General features: G+C 38.7%; 1 protein-coding gene across 5 annotated transcripts in view; it reads left to right on the forward strand.

Moving 5' to 3' along the window:
• PCDH15 (protocadherin related 15) overlaps positions 1-21,768 on the forward strand; it is a 419,295-nt gene that overhangs the window by 70,105 nt on the left and 327,422 nt on the right. For 2 of the 5 annotated variants that reach the window (XM_050898730.1, XM_050898729.1), the window contains exons 3-4: positions 1,539-1,553; positions 2,258-2,323. The exons of 1 other annotated variant lie outside the window; for it this stretch is intronic. In XM_050898730.1, coding sequence (XP_050754687.1) covers positions 1,539-1,553; positions 2,258-2,323 — 81 coding nt within the window. Of the gene's footprint in view, positions 1-1,538; positions 1,554-2,257; positions 2,324-15,778; positions 15,817-21,768 lie in introns of those variants that run through there. 2 more of the 5 variants (XM_050898731.1, XM_050898733.1) reach the window with 2 other exon arrangements.

Consider the following 21,768-nt stretch of genomic DNA (forward strand, 5'->3'; position numbering starts at 1 on the left):
TGAGCTTCGTTGCCCTAACAAAGAGTTTGTTGAAGAGTCATTCAGTGAGCCAAATCCTGAACTTCTAGAAAATTATAACACATGTCTCCGGAAAAGGTTAGAGTTGTGTCTGTTATGGTCCTGTTACTTTAATAGCATCCAGTGAAAAATATAAGGCGGGGGGGGAATCCTTATTTTATGTAGGTATGCAAACATTGCTTATCTTCCCACACAATATGCTCGTAGGAAACTACAATTAAATGAAAGGCGTAGTTTTTCAGATGATCTGTTTGCTCTGTTAATGCCTTCAAAAGAAAAAGCTTTAAAATTATCAGCAGAAAATATTCAATTTTTATGTATCAAACTAGAGCATATAAGAATAAAAGGGATAAGTACTGAGAATTTGTTCATTAAATAATTTCAGTTAGACTGCTTAGGATAGCAAACCAGGTGGGTTCATGAAACTCTACAAGCAGTGTCAGTGATGTAAGGAAGGAGAGTGAGTGGGTACCCACACAAGCTCTCTGTATTTTACCTTTAGAGCAAGGTTTGCCTGTTTGTCCTTTTTAAAAAAAAAAAAAAAAAAAAAGTAATTACAATGTGACTATGTTATCATTAGTATAATTCAGGTGTTGTTCAGGCTATTCATAAATATTAACAGCCTCAAGGAATGCCGTGCTATCAATCCTTACCCTTGATGTTTAGAAGTTTAGTCTTGCAGTTGAACTTATCAAGCTGAATAGCAAAGCTGTTGCTGGAGGAAATCACCGTGCCACGGAGATGGCCTTTAGAGGCTTCACCTAAACGGAGATCTGAATAAATGCTTCACTGTTTTGATCTTCCTTCATAGGTCTTTTCTGTGCTGGGATAATTATAGTCTGTAATTAGCTGCAGCACAATTCTTTTGAAGTCGATGAACGTGTAATTTTTACCGTAAGCTGGGAAATAGCCTTTTACCTTGGCTTGCTCTTGTGTTTAATTTACAGATGATTTTCTGGTGGGATTTTTGTGTAAAGTGTTTAGACATCTCAAAAAAAATACAGTGATACTCCAGCATTTCTTTCCTTGGCTAGAAACCAATTAGAAGCTGTCATTTCTTACAAATGGGGTGTAGCCATCCACGTGGCTGGGGCTGTGTCAGGAGGATCGGAGGAGTGTCTAAATGCCTTTTGAAAACGTGGACTGCAATCTCCTATACAGTTCTCCATGGGGAATTGGGAAGGAGAATGGTTGTCTCTTATCACGCTGTTTCAGTGGTACTGTGAGGCTCGTTGAAAATGAAAAGCGCTTCTTAATTAGCTTTTATTTCTGTGTGCTTTAAAGAGGTAATATTTTTCTTCTATTTAATGTAGAAAACCAAATTGTTCACAAAGTATAGTCATCACATGTAGTATACATGCTTTTATATATTTTAAGACTACACCTATGCATTTGCTAGCTCTGCATGTACTGCTTTATGTCTTTGAACCTATCTTTTGAGTAAACCAACCAAATCTTACTTATTTTCTTTTGTTATTCTGCTCTGCTTCCATTGATGAACTCTAAACTTTTGACTCCAGACTGGCAATATGAGGGTAAGATGGCAAAATGTAACTTCCTGAACATTGCTTGTCTGTTTTTAATTTTTATTTTCCTTAGAACATTATTAAAATTCTGTTTACTCTCTTTAATTAGATCCTTTTGTTGCAATTCAAATTATGTTTGTTTCTGTTGTGAAGCTTTAATTACGATTTATACCTTTTAATCATTCCTCTGTTGTTTCTTTGGGTTAAATTACCATCGTATTATCTCTGTCCTGAAGGACTTCTGCTTCACTGAGATCCCTGGGGGTATCTTGGGAGCAAGACACGAACAGGTTTATAGCGTAGCCATCAAACTGTACTGTATTGTGGTGGTGTGTGACAGTGATTCGGGGGGTGTGTGTTCATGATGTGGAAGGGAAGGCTCACGTAAGAGATAACAGAACAAACCATATTAAGTTTTTGCTGTTTAAGTGTTTGTTTTAAATGTTGATCAGCATCTGAGATGTTAAATCCTTTGTCATGAGATTTTTCTTTGCTTTATAAAGTTTACCTGAGTAAGGGATAAGCAAACAGCTCAGATTTTGATCCTCTGCGAGTGTAATTTAGCTAACAGTTGTAGCCTATACATACATAGTATTTAAGTGAATACTTGTCTTCAGTATGCTGAATATGCTGACTTGTTTTAAAAAACGGCAACAAAACCCCCGAGATCCTTCTTCTGGAATTAGAAATAACTTCTCTTTTCATCTTTATAGATTGCAAATTGGCCAGAACAGGTCCTCCAGCCACAATAGTTCCTATTGATGAAGAAAGTCGGAACGGTGAGTGCACGTTGGTTTTCCGCGACACCCGTTCGGTTCCCCCGTGCTAGCTGATCAGGGTGTAGAGGTGCGTGTCGGGGAGTGGCGTGTCTGTGTCCGGCTCGGCAGTGAGGACTGGTCTCTGAAAACCTGTTAACGGGGATTGCGGGTGGAAAGGTGATGATGACCCAAAACGCCAAGAGGTGTCATTTTGTCCTGAAAATTATACATTTTGATGACTTTGGTCTTTGACTCCAGATAGCTCTTGTGAATATGCGTTGAGTTTTAAAAAGTATTTAGACCACAATTATTTGTCATACAACAGTAGTTTAGCTCCCTTGTTGCTAATATGCCAGCTTATTTTTTACTGTCTGACTTCTTATGTCAGTATGATGTTACTGGAGGACAAAGTTCTGGTCAGTCTTTGTTTTTGTTTTTTGGTGTGGTTAGGTAAAGCCGAAACCTCCTTTCTCTGAAGCTTGATAGGAGTGTTAACATTGCTGTCTTCTGGGTTTCACATGCAGCTTTTAGAACGTTGCTTGTTGGTTTGCTCTAAGTTTAATAACACGAGTTTATGGACACTGCTGAAATGGCAAAACTTGCTTGCATGTAGTCATGGAAACTCGAAAAAAAAATTCTTTATCTTTTTTCAATGTATGCACTGTAGAAGGAGTCTTGGGATTTGATGCTTATGAAATGATTGTATCTGTATCACCTTGTTCGGAAGGCATCAAGTATTCATAGGTAGTACTGGCATGTTTTATAGCATTTTATTCTTATGTGCTAGCAGTGCTTGAGTGAGTTACCTGGAGAATGTGGTGGGAACAACAGCCAAAACTAAGGCGAGATGCTGACCAGAGTCATTTGAAATAGAAACAAAAATCTAGAGAAATTAAAAAAACTTGCAGCTCTCTAATTGAATGGCATAATAAACTTTATTTCTCAGCTTTTTAATGCTTGATTCAGTGCTTGCTAAAAACTAGAAAGTTAAAATTTCTGTTCAAATGTAACTGATCCTGCAAGAAAGATGGTTAAATTGAGTATGGTGGGGAGAGGTGTGAATTTCCTAAAAGTTTTGCGTGTGTCCGCAATGATGTAATTTATCTATTTCGCTATGAATTCTTATGAACCATTAACTCCCCATTAAAGAAGTCGAATTGGAAGTAGAAACTTCAATTCGCATTGTAGTTAATGGAAGCGACACACCTCATCTGTGAGTCACAATATGTATTAAGTAAATGGTTCTCCTGGGAAGCCGGCTCTTGAGTTGAAATGTCCTTAAACCTTGCGCTATCTTTGTTGAAGTGGTAAGTTGTATCCTCCCCACTACTACATGTGACTGAAATTAATGAAAGTTAAATCTCAGTACAGTGTAGCGGCTCAGTGGTTGAGTCAATGCTACTGCTCGTGTACTTCATATTAAATAATCGGGGGTTTTTGTGAGTCTTGCTTAACCTGAATGTAGATATTTTAAAATAGAATAATAGTCACAGCAAAGGATGCGGAGCAGCTACCAGCAGATTTCGTTTTCCAGCTCTCTGTGTGTGCCCTTCCAGATGTCTTAAGGTTCAGGGTAAATGCTTTATCCAAATTTTTGAATTTGGATCCGTGCCGAATGATGGGTATTGTTGTAGCTGAATGTGTATGAGTACACACCTGTGCGCGGATGTGCGCGCACACACACATATATATGAGGGAATTAGAAGACTAACTGATCAGGTAACGCAACACTTTGTTACTTGGATGCTTCCTGCACGCAACTGCACTTTTTTTTTTTTGGCCTCTCTTTGTGGTCATGTTCACATGCTTACATAAGATGTTTATAAGTAGTGTCTGGCTATGCCATCAGTGTTGCAAAATCTTAATGCACTATTGTTAGCTATGCTCTTCTAATATGCTGATATTTTGGTTCTAGGCAAGCCACTATTGTATCCTGATGAGCACACTTCCATTTGTGTGACGTGTTGTTTTGGCTACAATATCAGTTTGTGCTCTACAGCACTGCCCTTGGCCGATTTCCTTACATATTTTACACTACAGCTACAGCTTGAAACGACTAGTGGAAGAAGCGGACTGAGAGCTGGTTCATCACCAGTAGGCCTCAGTTAGATTTACAGAATGACCCGTTATGTTTGGTAGAAATGGTTTGGTTACCAGAGCTTGTGTCTTGTAGCCTTTCATCCTTCCTATGCATTAGAAGATGAATCTGTATAAATGGTAAGGGGTTATAAGTAAGTCAAAACAGCTTTGCCACCAAAAAACCTTTGTAAAAAGCTTGAGAAGGGAACAAATAGAGGATATAAAGGGTAATAAGGGAGGTCAGCTCAAGCAGTGTGTTGTGATAAGAAAACGTTTTAATACCAGTTTTTGATACGTTGGGAGCTTTGGTACGAGAATTGGACGTTGCTGTGTTATAGAGCATGCAGCCTGAAAGTAAAAATCATGGATATTGATGCCAGGATCAACGAGGTGAGTGTATTTACTGTGTGTGTGAATTCACTAGAATAGTTTGTCAAAAATTATTTCAAATTATTTGCCATTCAGTCTCAAAATTGACATTATATAGTTGTTAAAAGTGATAGCGAAGCTGTAGTGATAGACGTTTGGATGATACGCAGATTATATGTTATACAGCGTTTCCAGTGACCAAACACACTTTGTATTGGAATTGCCAATAAATGCAGAGGAACAATCCGCCCGTTTTTGTTGTAACATATATAAATATGTCTCTAGATCACTTAAAGTATGAAATCTAATCAGGTTATTTTAATTCCTTGCACTGCAGCTTTCAAAGGTCTGTTGTTGATCTTGAATTGTCTCTTCTAAGGTTTTAGAATGAAGATCTCAAAACAATAACTGAATTAACACCTCTGTGTGACATTTCATTTCATCTAGTGCACATATCCATCACATTCTGGCAACTGAATAAACAGAAAATCCTGCTCCTTAGAAGTGTATCTTTAGTTCCACTGTGTTGAATGTTGTTTCTCAGCATACGGAGTTCAATAATTTCTAATTCAAAAAAAGTCTGGAGACCAGCAAGTCTCAGGGAATAAAAATATTTTACAAAATAACTATTCCTTGTTTTCATAGTCAGACACACAGTTACATGTCTGACCTTTAAAGATCTCCTTGAGAGATCAGCATAGATTTAGGATTTGATGGTTTCCCACCACTGGATTAATATATCTTTATATCAAGTAATTTAAGTGCAATAGTATATTAGATTATGGTTGTGTTCCTGTAAAGAATCCTAGAAAGGGTGAACTTTACATTTCATAAGGTACAAATGAATTATTTTTTCATTTTTCCTTTAACTGAATGGGTGATAGTACTTGAGAATAGCTCGTATTAACAGCAAAATTTAATTCTTCTAGATGTACAGGGGTTTTTATTTTTTCCCCTTTTTTGTTATAGTCCTTTTATTACTATTATTATTATATTTTATTATTATTATTGTTAGTAGTATATTTTATTTTACTTCAGTTATTAAACTGTTATCTCAAAAGAAAAAAAAAGGAAAAAAGAAATAAAACCCAAGGAAAAGAAACAGTGATGTGCAATGCAGTTGCTCACCACCTGCTGACTGATGCCTGGGCACCGATCCACCCCTCCCGGCCAACCCCCCCTAGTTTATGTACTGGGCATGACGTTCCATGGTATGGAATATCCCTTTGGCTAGTTCAGGTCAGCTGCCCCGGCTCTGCTCCCTCCCAGCTTCTTGTGCACCTCCTTGCTGGGAGAGCATGGGAAACTGAAAAGTCCTTGGCTTAAGATAAGCGCTACTTAGCAACAACTAAAACATCAGCGTGTTATCAACATTATTCTCACACTAAGTCCAAAACACAGCACTGTACCAGCTACTAAGAAGAAAGTTAGCTCTGTCCCAGCTGAAACCAGGACAATAGGCAGAGAGTTATTTTCACCCATGGATTTTTTTTCATTACTGAATTTGAGTCTTGGTTTTAGCTTGTTTTAAAGACTGAATGAATGAGACTCATTAATATTTTAGAATTTTTCATTGTAACTGTGCCCCAAGTTTTTGGGGGCCTTCACATAGAGCTGCCTGTGCTTTTTTCCTTAAGATGAGCAAACTGAAATGCTAAAAGGCTTTGAATCTTTAAAAAGGGTTTTTAATGGAAAGTAGACTATTGGGAAATGACTTCTAAAAGAGGCGAAATTGAGATCTGCTGTATATGACTGATTAAACTAGAATTTGGAACAAAATGCAGATGTTGGAGTGAGGGAGCAAGCAGGCTGCAGTGTTGCAGGCTTCTTGGCAGGATGTTGGGTGACCTCGCGTACAACGGGGGTGCGCAGACAGAATAGCTATACCCCTGTCACCTGCTGCTTGATACTTGCCTTTATGTGTTTTATTTTGGGATAGCTACAAAGTTAATAGAATATGGGCAAGTACTATTCAATTTTTAACAGATACTTGTTTGGGGTATAAGTTATATACTTAGCTAATAGCCAGTATGCTAGCCAGGTGCCAACGTAGAGATCAGTGTAACTCTAAAAGATCTACCCTGATGTGAAGAAGAATATGAACTGGTGTCTTGGTAATGCATTCATAACAAAAACTCTGTAGTTATGAATATTTTGTGTTCTTGCCTATCCTAGGTAAATCAGTAAATGTTCTGCTTCTGATTTTTTGGTGGTTTTGGTTTTTTTTTTGTTGTTGTTGTTGTTTCTACCCCCTGGCCCTCACAATGATATAGAGTGCTAATGAATAGTTGGACCGTCTCCACAAATTACGTGATCTCTCTCTCCTCTCCGTACATAAATCTCAGCGCTCATTCCGGTTGTTTGGTATTTATGCAAACGCAGGTGAGTGCAGGAATGAGCTTTCATGGCTGTAGGTGGGTTTGGTATTATTTTTATATCTTTTCATCTTCCTGCTATCTTGGCAGCAATCTTTTGTCAGCCTGACTTCCTGGGGAGACAGAGGATGTGTGATCACTCTACAAATCCCCATCAATAACTCCCTGCGGTGACGGATTAAATGGGAAATAGGGCACAAATACGCAGGAAACCAGGCTGTGGTTTTTTCCCTGCTACTATTGGACCAATTTATTTTCAGTTTAATTGTATGTAATGCTGGAAGAATGGACCTGATTACAAAGGCACATGGACAATGTCACTGCAAATTTCCATGCTGTACCAAACTATTTTAACTTGTTTTTCAGGGGCAATTGACAGAGATTGAAGAAAATGTCTCTAGAGGCACAAAATCTGTAGCCTCTCTTCTGAGACGGGCTTAAGTGTCTAATACATTTCCTATGGACTGTGTGTGATGGCTTCCGAACAGCCATTACTTAATAAAATTTTCAGTGTCTACCGGTGTGGGCTGGAATTGAACTAATGAGCCTTAAAGATTAAGGGTCCCGCTATCCGTCTCCTGCGTGGATCGTATGCTGATTCCAGTCTGGCTACCTTAAGACGTTTTGGCTAAGGTGAAAAATTGATTTAGTAAAATACCATTTTCTGATTTGGAAAGTTGCTGTGGTTGAACACAGGTGTATTGAGAATAGCATTTCTTAAGAATTGCAGCTCTGTGGTCTCTTCCTACTTTTCCCTTCTGTTTCAGAAAATGGATGAATTCATGACTTGAAGGATGAGAAGGTGCTTCAGCATCTTAATTTCTTCAAATACAAATCTTTCCTACAGAAATGATGTCTCTGATATTACTGCTGTTTTGAAATTCTTTTATCTGAGAATTTTTGGGGTTTGCAGTTGAATTTTGAACATGCCACCAAGGCTATATAATTGGTTTAAAATACCATTTAACGGGTTTTTTAAACATTCAGAAGACCACTTCAAGTCCACTCAAGGTGCTTGGGCTATTGAAACCCAGTGTGTTTTTTTGACAAATACTCAGATTTAATTGTGAGAAGTGTTGTGTTATTTTACGTTCTAAGAGTTGCTGAGTTCTAATTAGTGGGACTAAAATCTGCAGCAATTAATCGTGGTGTTTGGCCCTGTAAAGCCTTATCAGGGAGAGCAGGCTGAAATATGAGATGTGTCAAACGCATAAAGGAGTTTCAACTTGCTAGTGTCCTGTATGTTCCCGTAACTCTCTTTACATGTGTATGGCAAACGTACAAAGCAAGATAAGTTAGAAGACTGTTCTGTAAAATTTTGCAAAGTCATGTACATGTAATTAAAAGCTCACGGTTTTTTATATACTGACAAGTAGAACAGTGCATCTGAAGCTCCTGCTTTCCCCTTTTTGTTAGGAAAAGAAGCAGTGGGAAGGAAGGGAGGTAACACCCATCTCATGGTAGTGTAGCATGCTGTCCTAGAGACATCACCGGTGGAAGGAAACAGTCTAAGCCTGGTGAAATAGCTGTTTCCATAGAAGGTTTCCACGTGGAGCATGCAGGTTCATGTGTCTGTAGGCCTGTGAAGTCTTTATATCATGCATAAGGTTCGCTCCTTTGACTTTTGCAATGCCTGCAGTAGCTCTCTGTTTACCAGCAATGAGATGAGTCAGTTGACGCTCAATGGGGGGGAAAAACGTTATAAATAAGATGAGCTGAAGACAGCCTTGTGTACTCAGTGCCTGAACAAGACTTAAAGCTATTCCATGGGGATTAACAGGTCTAAAATAGAGCAGAGCTTTCAGCCTTAGCTCTGGGTTTCTTCCTGCAGGAGGGAGGACTTGATTTTCTTTTAAGCTGTACAGATGCTAGCATGTTGCATAGAGGTGTTAGAATTTATGAAGTTATATATTCTTGTAAGTTATAGTTTACTGTCTTTACGAGCCTCTCAATCTTTGATTTTAAAACCACCACCTATTATTTCCTATCGTTCAAAAATCAGCTTTATATGTAGCATTATGAAAGAAAAGTAGTCTTAGTTTTACTATTTCAAGTGATTCTGAGAAAAATGTCTCTCAAGTCTGGGATGTTTGTGTGGATGTGGAAAGGGAAAAGAGACCAAGCTGTAATGTACTGTAATTTTGTATTGTTTTTTCTTAGTTTCCCCGTAAGTGCAGTTTGAGGACTCTTTGCGTTTAACTTTTGCTTGGTGCGCTATTTCTTTTGTAGCAGTTAACAATTACATTTCTATAACGGAAAAAAAAATCAAATTATAAGCTTATATGTTGTTGTTATTCTTGTGAAATGCTTCCAGGGAGAAACTGCTTCAGTTGATTTCCACTCTAAGTTATGCAATTGTCTATATGCCTGTATGTCCACACATAGATTTTTCTTGCATTTTTAAACAATCTTACAGCTTCCTAAAGTATTTGTGAACGTTTTTCACCAGCTGTGGGAAGTATTCCTTTTCAAATATGTCTTCACCAATCTGGAATCTGGTTTCTGTAGCAATGGAGAATGTGGTATGTTGTGTATATATACAATAAAGCGTAAGTTAAGGTATTGCAGCCAATAAATCTTTGGATGAAATATTATCTTGCTGTACAAGGGAAAGAGGATTTCAACTAACTTTGCTTCTAAACCACCAACTTTTCTTCAATTGTAAACCTAATTGCTCTTATTGTACAGATACTGCCGCGTTCTCAGGTCCCATGTGTACATCTGAGAATGCTTAAGTAAGTCTAGATAATTGTCAGCTGAGGATTGCAGTTCAGTCTAGTGATATAAGTTAGCTACCGATACAATCTAGATAGCTAATATGATTGTAGCATTGAGCATCAGTAGTGTTTTGCTGAATTTGTGTGTGCTGATGCTATTCTGTGATCATTAATACTGGGTCTGTGCAACATTAGATTAGCCAGCAATGCAAATCTGATCTGGATCAGGCCCAGGCACATAATAACATTTTGTCAAATTAGGGCACGCAGTATGGAGTTTAGTCTGCCTTTATGTTTTTATGTAGGAAGAAAGGTGATACATTAGATCTAATATCTGCCAGATTAAGTAACTTTTATCAGCTACCCTTTCAGAATGTTTTGGACAAATTTAACAAGAGGAGTGGATTTGTATTGATTCGTGTATGCCATGTGGCTGCACAGTGCTAGGGCTGTTACTAAGGGCTGAAGACTAAATTTACCACATTGCAGAGTGCTGTATAGTTCAACACCATATTCCCACACCCGGACTGATTTGGGAGCCTGAGTATTTCCCATTGATCCTTCTCGGAGTCATCTGGATGAACAACTGTTGCATGGGCTGTTTTAGGTTGAGTCTAGCTGTGGCTCTGAAGATATGGTCAGATGCTGAGGCTACCCGAAAAGAAAGCCCACCACTTGGTGTTCAACAGCCCTGGCAAGTACTGGCTCTGGTTCTGGATTGTTCAGGGCATTCCTGTGCCATTTAGGAGCGCGTTGGTTAGACTTGGACAAAGGGGTTAGTCTCGGCCATAGAAATCCACTGGGAACAGTGTACAATCCAGGAAAGTTTCAGCAATAGCATCAGAAAGGGGCTTAGTGACTACTGCTGTGCTCCTTGGCTTTGAGGTGGGAAGTGTGCCATGGGGTGCAAGTGCAAGAGTGTCAAGAGAGACCCAACTGTAGCTGAATTGGTTTATTCTTCTGGCAGAACTTTACTTCACACTCGAGGATTTTCTGAATGCTCTGGTCCAAGTACTGTCTTCAAATTTCTCCATAATGGAGGAAAATTGGCTGATATGCCACAGCTTAATAATGTACTTTTAGACTATTCCTCTTTTTCTGTCATGACTTGCATACTTGGTTGCCAGAGATAGAAATGTCCTTCTTTTGTATTCAGAGATACAGCCAATTAAGACTAAGGCTTATTTGGTCTTAATCAGCCATCCCAAGAATCATTATTAAATGCAACAACAGGAATATTATCAGAGCATAACAAATTTATATTTCAAGAAAGGGTAAATTGCCTGGAAGAGTATAGCTGCTGTTCTTGTCAGGTAAGAAGGCTTAGAGTCGAGCAGATGAAGGGTAAGTGTAAGAACTAGAAGTTAGAAAATTCTCTTATACTCAGCTAATAAATGTCTTCAACAAGATGGAATATGGAATTTTTTTTTTTGTAACTTGTATTTGTGGTTTTCCTCCTGTTCTTCATGTTAGTAGCTGGCTAATACATGTTGGTGTTCAACTCGCTGTCTTAAGTTGTTTAAATCAAAATGTAAACTAGTGCAAGAAAGTATCACTTCTTAGCTGACAATTTGATTTAGTTTATAAATTCATGAGATGGGAAGAGGCGCCTAAATTTATGGAAATTATTTGTATTTCATTCAAGCCTGTTTGTTCATTTCCATTCTGAAATTATACATTCTTAGGATTTTGGTATTAACGATTTCATTGAAAAGTCATGAATCAATTTGGTGTCTAATGCTATTTTTAATACCACAGATTTAAATTCACGCTCACGTGTTTTTCATGGAGGACAAATCTGTAAAGACTGAAGAAGCTCTAAAATGGATGAGCTTATTATTCCACTTCTATTCATGAGCACAGACATCAGCAGTGGCCAGTATTTAAGCAGAGCTTTTGTTAAAGATCTCTACAAGTCTCCTTTCTCAGTAATTTTTTTTTAATTATGTCTTTTAAGAAAAAAATCAGTGTGCCAAAAAGCAGGAGATAATTCGGGGTGGAAGTAGGGGAGAAAATAAATTGTCCTTTTAGAAGCTGATTAATTTCTTCTTAAGGATAGAAAATACAGTTATTAAGTGATAGAGTTGGAATTATTTAAAATGTTTTTGTGCTGTCAGCTGTCTAGAAAAATATCCTAACCTGGTATTGGTGCTCTTGGGGGGGAGGTGAAATAGATGTCCTTAAATTACCTTCAGGGATGAGAGGTTCTTTCCCCTTATTTTCATCATTAACTGTCTCACCTACCTCTGTAGGTTCTTAGGACTTGTATGTAGTTACCAAAGCTATTTTGTCTTTCATTGCACTGTCTGTGCGCACATTCAGGTGTCATATCTTGGGTCAAGTTGTATCTGCTGAAATCTTTCTTCTGCTGACAACTTGCAACTGTCTCAGTGTTACCCATAGGCACTAATTCAACTGCAAGCTATTGAGTTTTGTTCACTAAATATTGAATAACTGGAGGAGTAATTAGCAGATCAGGCAAGACCACAGGTCCTCCCTAGTATTGATGTTTAAAATGACAAGACCACAGGTCCTCCCTAGTATTGATGTTTAAAATGACAAAAACTGGGAATTTAACTCCATTTTGTGGTAGGCGTAACTTTTGTGAATGACGGTTGTGCTCTGTAATGCTGAGGCCTTTTCAAAATGTATTTGAGATTTACTTTTTTTAGTGGAAATTCTCCTCAGAGTGATTTAAAATTTTCTGAACAGCTTATCTTTGACAATTTGAGTATTCAGAATAATTCAAATTAAGATACTTGATCCATTCATATTCCCAGGTTGTCAGTTTACCTTTGCAAATGAAGAACTGCATATTTCAACAATTTATTTCTTTCATATCATTTTGAAACATTGAATGTCATTTTACTGGTAATATTCTTTGACAGTCTTCTCCTTTGCAGTTCCAGTAAAGCAGTGCAAGAATAGGAGTATTTAATACGTTTTAAGCCTGCTTAAAATCAGTTTTCCTCCAGGGAGGGGGAGGTGACTGTTGTGATCAATCCTCTGGTAGTAATTGCCAGAACTGTTATGGCGTGCTTTGTAAGTGTTTTGGTATCGCTTTATTTCTGGAGTTACAGGAGATTAACAGAGAGCTCAATTTTTCTATTCCTTGCAAGCAAAGAGGGGGCACCGGTGAACTTTGAAAGAAACTTGTTTTGAAATGTTTGTTCACAGTGCATTCAAAACATAAGCAGAATTTCTTTCCATGGCATGGTTTTGAATACAGAGTACTGTTTTCACAAACTATGTGTCGAGCTGCGTATTTCACTTCCTTTTGTCATGGCTAAAAGTGGATACCGTGAAAATCCTTTTAGAGTAGCATGTATGGGTCAGCCCAATAAGTTAGATGATGCATTTAAATCTTTATCTGCCTTATATTCACCAAGTGATACTGCTTTTACTGGCATGACTTAAAATTAATTCTTGCCAAGTTCTCCTTTTGTGAAATCTTTCCTCTTGTGGAAACATGACTTACATTTGGCATGCTGCTCAGCTGGAAGAAAATCTCTTCCCCGGAGCATGTCACTGTCATTGTAATGGATATCTATTACTGTTACACTACCCACCAACAAGTCAGCCGTTCTTGTTTTATATTCTCTGCTGCCTGTTCCTATAAGCAACTCTCTTACCCTGATGTGGGAATTGGTGGCATTTATGTGAATGCCAAGACAAGCGAGTGGCAGAGCCAGGAATAGATTTAAGCATCTGGTAGCAAGGGGCAGGGGGAGAAATATTTTTGCTGAGTTTCACAAAAGTATGAAACAGAGTCCAAAGCAGGTATATAGGGTTCATAGGTATGGGTGAGCCTGCCTCAGCCACCTTCTAGGAAAGATCAAACGTAGGTCTGTTCTGAATGTCCCAGCTGGCCCTGCCCTAGGCAACATGAATATAGTGACTGCCATGGAGATGTCGCGGTGTTGAGAGCTCAGGTCTCCTCTTATGCCACTGGCAAAGGTCTGCCACTGATGTCGGAGTGAATGGATCTTCTTTTGCCTTTTGGGGAACGGCCTTTTATGTGTGTTCAGTGTCAAACGAGAGGGTTTCTACCCTGCAGCTCAGAATCCATTCTTCCTTCTTCATCTAGCTCTTTTGAGCTCTATAGTGGGCAGGTGCTCTTGTTCATAAGAGCCTTGGCTCTGCTGGTTCGTGTGCGCTTGAGCTACTCCGTCCCGAATCAGCTGTTCTTACCCACTCGGGCTCTGTTGAGCTGAACCGACTCAGCTCACGCAAAATTCACCTTTTGTTCAGCACAGTCCTGTGTACAGTAATAGCATGTTACTCATTTCTGTATACTTTTGAATTGCAATATTTACAACTAATCCAATGTAAAGCATAAGTTGATTTTTTTTTTCTATCCATGTGAACTAAGATGAATTTGGACTTGTCAGACGCTGCAGCTGTTATGTCAGCTTTTTGCTAATACTGTCAAGAAATATTTTCACTCTGCTGGAAGTGTTCACTTGATAGAGTTGGAACGATCCGTGTGCTCAAATTCTGGTGGTGGCTTGGGACATGCCATTGATTGCACATACTGAAGAGAGATGATGACCAGAGGAAACTCTTGAGAGTGAGGTCTGTTCTGAAGGTAGGGATTTGCTTATCAATGGGTCCTCTGTTCTGTTTCACATCATGTCTGTCGGTGATGCTCCTATTTTACTACATCCCATTAAGCAGCTTATTAGGTGTAGTAAAAGTGTTAGCTATTATTAGTGTTTGTATCAGTGAGCAATGTGGTGGGGCTGAGCTGGGGTGACCCCAACACTGGTGGGGCAGTGTCCCCACTGACCAGGACACAGTCCCACAGGGCCTGAGCAGGGTAGGCAGAGCAGGGATGGTGGTAACAGGGTCAGTCAACAGTTGCAGGCACAGCGAGGTGATGGAGCAGGTCCGGGTCCGTGTGGGGACTCCAGTCAGGAACAGCAGAGGATGGGGCTGGAGATGAGTACGCTTCTGGCATAGAAACATAGGGCATGAATCTGTGGTAGGACACGTTGCCATACCGTTGTACAAATGGTACATCATCTGTAATACATTGAATTGAAATGACTACTAGTTGGAGGATGCAATTCAGTATTGTACTCACTTATATCATGACAATGCTGAAGTCACCATCTTTCCTTAAATGTCTTGATAGAAAGAAATGAGCTCTACGATTAAGTCTTAGTAAGTTCCTGTCAGGCTGTAAAGTAGTTTACATCACGTGTTGGTGCTGTAACATTTTTGTGTGTAGAGGACTTCAGTCTTCAAGATTGTTAGACAGCCAAATGTGAGTATTATTTACAGCTGTAGAGACAGTGTTTGTGTGGGAATGCTTGTGGAAAGAGAGTAATTTAGTAAAATGTCCGTTTTACCAATTTTTACTTCTAAACTTTTTTTCTGAATACAACTCTTTTGTAGCTGAGAGTTTGCTTTTTGTTTGGTTTTTTTTTTTTTAAGTAGCCATCATAGTTTAATTAGCATTGTTCATAACTTTTTAAATGTATTTTTATTCTAAGCTCACTTCCCCACCTACCCCACTTATTTGAGTGAGAAAATGATCTGGCTGTTGCAGAGCTGTAGTACAAATTCTCTCTAATCTATGAAAATACATGTTTTGGTTGCATATAATAAGTTTCTTAAAATATTAATTTGAACAGTTGGTTTTAAATCTTGTTTCCATGGTAGTAAAGATAGGTAAGATATTCAGTGCCTTTTAAACTCTTCTACTATCTCTTATTTTTAGGACTCCCTATGATAGGCCTTCAAAGAGTACAGTGAATTTTTCTCTGGTTTTATGCATGTATTATTATGGAGCCTGATACTGGGAAATACTGTCTGCGGCATAGGTTTGGAAGCAACGTGTGAAACACTGTTCAGACCGGCAAGCTGCTGATGAGAGCCTGTAAGGAGGCCTGCAGACAAAGCTGGCTGCTCTTGTTTGGACTGAAGCAGTGTATCTGCACAGCACTGTCAGCTGGCAGCTGGATTTACGGTATGTTCAGTTTAATCCTAGCTTGGGAATCTCTTTGCCGTAGATGATTTGGATGCATTCCAGAATACTTAAGTATGGAGAGCCACCGTCATTTAGTGGAACCTATGTTTGTGGATAGGTATCTAGAAAGCTTTTTTGAAAGATTAAACATGTTAGGTTTGTAAGCCTACTTGATTTTGGTGATGGTCAGGGGGTCTGAGCCACTTCAGTTCTTTTCCAAGTCCAGTCAACACCAGGTGATCTGTTTAACAGTGTGCTGGGATCCCAAATTGGTCTCCTTTCTTTCTGTTCTGTGTCAAAAGAATTCCCCACCTTACCTTGTTGGAAAATGAAGTATTTTATTAAAATGCAGAAAACTAAACTAAAAATGACAGCTCACTAAGCAAAAGGACTGTGGAGCTACTGAAAGAGGGAAGAAGAAAGGTTTGCAAGCAAGTCCCATTGCAGTAACCACAGCATATGTCCTTTCCAACAGTGTTCATTTTTGGCTGGCATCCCAGATTTGGGGGGAAAAAAAAATGTGCCCAGGCCCTTCTTGAACGATCCAGAAAATCTTTTAATTGTCTGTAGGGCTTAAGGTTAGAGTATTTGCAGGCTTGCTCCTCTCGCTTCTCCTGTGGAGCCCCAATTTACATGGTTTCTTCTTGCCACCCACCCTGTGGAAAGCTCAGCATGTTCAGTTGCTCTTAGCAAGGTGGACAGAGTCCTGTCCGCTTGCTATCCAAACAACTCAGCAGGATGTAGAGGATAGTGTCCAGGTAGAGGTACCCTCCCTGCTTTACTCTTTAGCCCAACAAAATATACAGAATCTATAGAAAATCCAGTAAATGAGAAATTAAGTCATTGGGTCTCCTTCAGGAGGTGCCCGAGGACCTTTGAAAGTCTGTACCCCAGAACAAAATTCCCATTACTTTTGTGAGAGGCTTTTTATAAGCGAGGCATGTTTTTGGAAATTTGCCTGCTTCTAAGGAAACCTCAACTAAATTTTCATTTAAAATGATGATAAAACCCCAATACTTTTTCACACCTGAATGAGAAGGTATGGCTTTGCATCTCTCATTCTTCAACACGTGCCTGAAAGGGCTACTGGTAGCATGAAACTGGACCAGGTAAGTAATGAGCGGTTCTCAATGCTTTCATAAGCATTAATACCCTTAAAAAAAAAAAAAAAAAAAAAAAAAGAAAACGAAAAAAAAGGGGGGGGAAAGCCTTGTAAATGGTCATACCTCAGCTTCCTTTAATTACATTTATTTTGCTTTGATCTTGAAAAGACAGATAACTATACAGCAACTGAGGGTATATTTTTCTCCCTCATATTCCCTGTGTTTTTAAGCAGGTTGCTCTGAAAACATCAGTAATTTTAGCTTTATTCCAACTTTGAAACGCTAATAAGAATAACACTGAAGTTATTACTTGTTTTGAACAGCAGAGTGTTTGTAACAATAAAATAATTCAATAAATTATGGATTTCAAAGCTTTGCTAGGCTCAAACATAAATTACATTTGTTGGTTTATTTTGTTACATAGTCTCATGTGAAAACTCCTTGTATCCTTTTAGATTTTCAAAGTCATGTTAATCAAGCCAAATGTTATCCTCCACGGCTCTGATATTTTTTTTTTCTCCTTCATTCAGTTACCATTTTTCATCATTACTATGGTATTCTACATTTTATCCTATTAATGCAACTGTTGAGGAAAATACAGCCTGATTAAAATAAATCATCAGGTCTTGACCTTCTGGGTATCTGCCTGTAATTTATACCATTAGCACATTTTCTTCCTCTCATAAGCCTCTCCTTTCTTCTGTAGCTGTTTTGAGGAGCAGTGGTCAAATATATGGTCTGAAGGGGCAAGATGTTTTTTGATCAAGTATTTGCTGAGGCAGTAAGGCTGCTGTCAGCTGTGAACTCTGAAATGCTTTTCTGCTGTTTTTCATCATGAGCCTGCACTGTTTTAAGACCTGGCTTGATTCAGTGCCCCTCAGGACAGAGCTCTTTTGTGTATAATCCAGGTGTTTTATTGTTGTTTGTGTTACCGTGGTGGAGGGGCCGTGGCTGCAGTACTGAATGCGTTCAGAATAAAAATGACGCCAAACTTCTACAGAGTGTGAAGCTTGTAGGGCATAAATTTTTTTTCTTTGCATAATTATTTTATGCCGAGGTCTAAATCAGCCCAAATGTATATTAGTTCTTTTCAGAAGAATAATTATACGTGGCTGCTGCCAGGCATTAAGTTTTATTTTTCAAGATGGTTTATGAGACCAATGAAAAATCTGGCAAATAGTGCTTCTGAAATGCACTACTGAGCATTTGTGTTGGGCCTATTATTTTGTCACTGTCACAAGGTGAAGTTTAAAAGAGCAATTCTTTGATAAATTATCTTCCACGCAAGGAATTAATAGTTTTTGAAAAGGGCATCCCTGAGGAAACCGGCAGCTGAGAGAACCACCTAACTTTTCAAGCGCGTCTGTGTGTTTTGATAGTTTTTCTTGTTTGTTCGTTCTTTCTTGATTACTGGTGCTGTTACCCTTCACATGCAGCTGCCCACCCTCTGTTTTATGCATTCAAGTCTGTCCATAGTTCCACCCAGTGTACGAAGGGGTGGGGTGAGAGGGTGCAGCGCTGGCAAACATGGCAGTCTGAGACATAGGTCACGTGCTGGTCCTTCCCCTCTCCGGTTGTTTCTGGTAGGTAATCCTCATCACTTCGGTTCCTCCCTCCTCACTGCATTTTCACCTGTTTGCTCACTCTTGTTAATGCCTCTTGTGTCTCTTTCCTTTTACAAGCAAAAATCTTATTAGGTCCCTTTGGGGATCCTTTTGCAAATTAGGCTTTCTCTCTGCAAGTAATGGCTGAATGTCTTAATTTCTTTCTAAGTTTTGGAGCCTGTAGGTTGCTCCCCATATCTGTCTGTCAAAGGTCACTTTTTATCAATTTCAGTTTCCAGAATTGACTCTGCTTACCCCACAGACCAGAGACCTCTGGGGAATTCAGTTCTGGCTTTGCCTTAATCTCTTCTTTATTCAGTTTACCAGAGATCATTATTCATCCCTTGCTTTGATTTCCCTTTTTGCATTGTGTTGATGTAGCTCCCAGGGTTGTTTTTTTTCTTTTTTTTTTCCCCTCTAATTATTCTGTGGTTTAATTCTATTGCTTTGAAGTGATAGCAATTTCAAAGAAGAAATTCAAAGATGAAATTTGCCTTTCTCAAGGAAATGTTTAGTGGGTTTCACCTGACTTCACTGATTCTTTGCCACTTCTTTAAAAAAAAATCAAGCAAACCTTAAATCAGTGGAGATCTGTTTTCCTTTTATCCTCCACATCAGCTTTATTTTTCCTTTTTCTGAGCTGTTACTTTTAATGCATTCATTCAGCTTCATTTTCCTTTTTTTTTCTTTTCCCAAAACGCTGTAAGTACACTAGCATTTTATATCGCTATGCTCTTCCTTATAATTTTGCACTCAGCTTCAGAGATGCTACTTGTGTGTGTTGAAACAGGAGAAATTTGGAGAAGTATAGCTGAAGTCATGTCTCTGTGAAACGCATCCTTTGGTAGACTGGGTACAGTTGAGTATCATATAGGTGGCAATTCTTTTGAAACTCAGGATTGCTGTTCTTTACTAAATGCGTATGCAGATTTCTACAAAAAATTAAATACAGTTTATTCATTTTTAAACACAGGTAAGAAAAAAGAAACTGAACAGATATTAGTACTCCAGTTTCTCTTTGCATTCCACTACCTTTCCTACTTTTAAATTTTTTTCTTTATGGATTTGTTCTTCAGTGCAGCTTAGTGCAATGCCATATTTATGCCACAGCTCCCTCTTCTTTCTTAGTGAAACAGTCCAGACTCTGAAAGCGTGAAAGACGAGCTGTTGAACTCGCACTGGGCACACCTTAGAGACTGCGGTGGTACCTGGGTTTCATTAGCTTTTCAAGAGCATTAGGCACATAAGCCAGACGGACAGTTACCAGTTTATATATAAACTTGCCTTCAGGCTGTGAAAAGTACTGGTAACAAGTCTCTAGCTGGTACAAACCAAGGCTGCTCACTAGCTGTGTAGGTTTTCTGAGAAATGTCTTGATTTATGGAGCCAAAATATTTGCGGGTGTATGATGATGTGAATGTGTAATTGATATAATTGTATCTACCATTTAAAGACTGTATAGATTGTGGAGACACACTTCCTCTTCTAGAACGGCTCATCCATGAGAGAGGAAACATCCAAAAAGGTTTTTGTCCCTTTTCCAAGGGAATTCAGTGGTTACAGCGTTGTAAGAGATGAACGTTTTTCTTACACTTGGCCTTATGAAGAATATTTATTATCCTTTCATCATTGGACCTTTCCTTGAATATGAGGTTTGGAAACTTGTTTGGTAATATTGGCTTTTGACAGGATGTGAACCCTGTGTACGTGCTGCTAGGAATTAGACTTCTGAACCAGTTGTTTTTTTTTTTCCCCCTAATAACCTATGGATAAGTTATTGCTTTAGCTTTCAGTCTAACAGAAAATACTGGAAAAAGCTAAGAACTGCTGAAGCTGAAATTAAGGTTGTTCCTGCTTTCTGAAGTTGGCCCTCTTTTGAACAGGGGCTTGGACTAGATGGCCTCCAGCAATCCCTTCAAAACTTACTTATTCTATGATTCTGGGCATACACTAAAAACTGCCTTACTGGCAAGCAGGATGGTTGGTTTGTAATGCAAATTTATTTGAATTGTTTGCATCTTTTGGGGGCATAATGTTCTGCAGTCTCCGATGTTGATCATTAAGGAAATGAAAAATAAATGAGATGGTGTGCTCATTGTCTGATTGCTATTTACTTTCCTCTTTTACCAACAGCTGTAAGGAACTCATAGTAATTTTTTCCTCCTCATTGTTCCTAATTTGTTAAGGTTGAAATTGGTATAATATTGAGATATATTAAACTTAAGTTTCTGTAAATATCTCTGAATACAGTAGCTCCTGTTTTATCTAAGCTTTCTTGAAAATCCCTGGATCAAGATCTTATTTAGAGAGACAAGCTTCTGGTACGTTAAATGACCAGAGATGTCTCAGGGGAACTTTTGGATGTTCTGTGCAGTAGCTTTGAATATTACACACCTTGTGGCTGTTAACATTTTGGGGACATCCAGAGAAGTTTATGCTCTGGATTGTAGAGGACAACTGGAAATAATTCATCTTTGCCCTTCGTTACAAATCAGACCGAATAATTTTTTGCTCCTGAGGTAGATGAGAGTTGAAGTACTGAATCAAAAAGAAAAAGAGCAAGATAATTACCATTGAAATAATTCTCATTAAAGATCATTGCAGTTCTAGGACCTTCCTGCAGTGATGCTGCTGCATGCAGCTCCCTCCCCAGGGGAAGGGGGAAGTATTTTGTGCATGAGATTAAGCGCTTGCTTTGAGGGTCACAGCAGGTTTTGTGATGGCCTGTTGGACCATCAGTTTGACACTTAGGTTGAAATAAAAAAGGTGCAGTTGACATAACATAGGATCTTGCATTGGATTAGCTACTGCTAGTTTGATTTGTATAACTCTCTCAACTTCTGATTTATAGCTCATTATTCTTAGCTAGACAGGAATTACAGCATGAGAAAAGAAAATGGGACCAAAGTTGCCAAAAGAGGACTGCCGGCACTCCCTTAGAAATGTAAAGGAATTTCAGTAACAGCCACCTTGTTGGATGATGAGTTTTCTAGGTAATCCAAAAAATTACCAAGTGCAGTTATTCTTAAATCACTTTGAACATAAGTGCTGTTTTCTCATTTAAAGCATAGTTGAGGATGGTTCTTTATTAAAGGCAATTCTGATCGACTGGAAGCCTTGCAGTTGCAAATGGTGGTTATCAGAGGCAAGATGGCACTCTCCCTCTCCTCCTTTTGCCCCTAACTCAAAATAATTTTCTATCATTTTTTTTCATGTTCTTATTTATTCATTTAATGCTGCTCAGG

The sequence above is a fragment of the Gymnogyps californianus genome, chromosome 6 (assembly GCF_018139145.2).
Source record: "Gymnogyps californianus isolate 813 chromosome 6, ASM1813914v2, whole genome shotgun sequence".
NCBI lineage: Eukaryota > Metazoa > Chordata > Aves > Accipitriformes > Cathartidae > Gymnogyps > Gymnogyps californianus.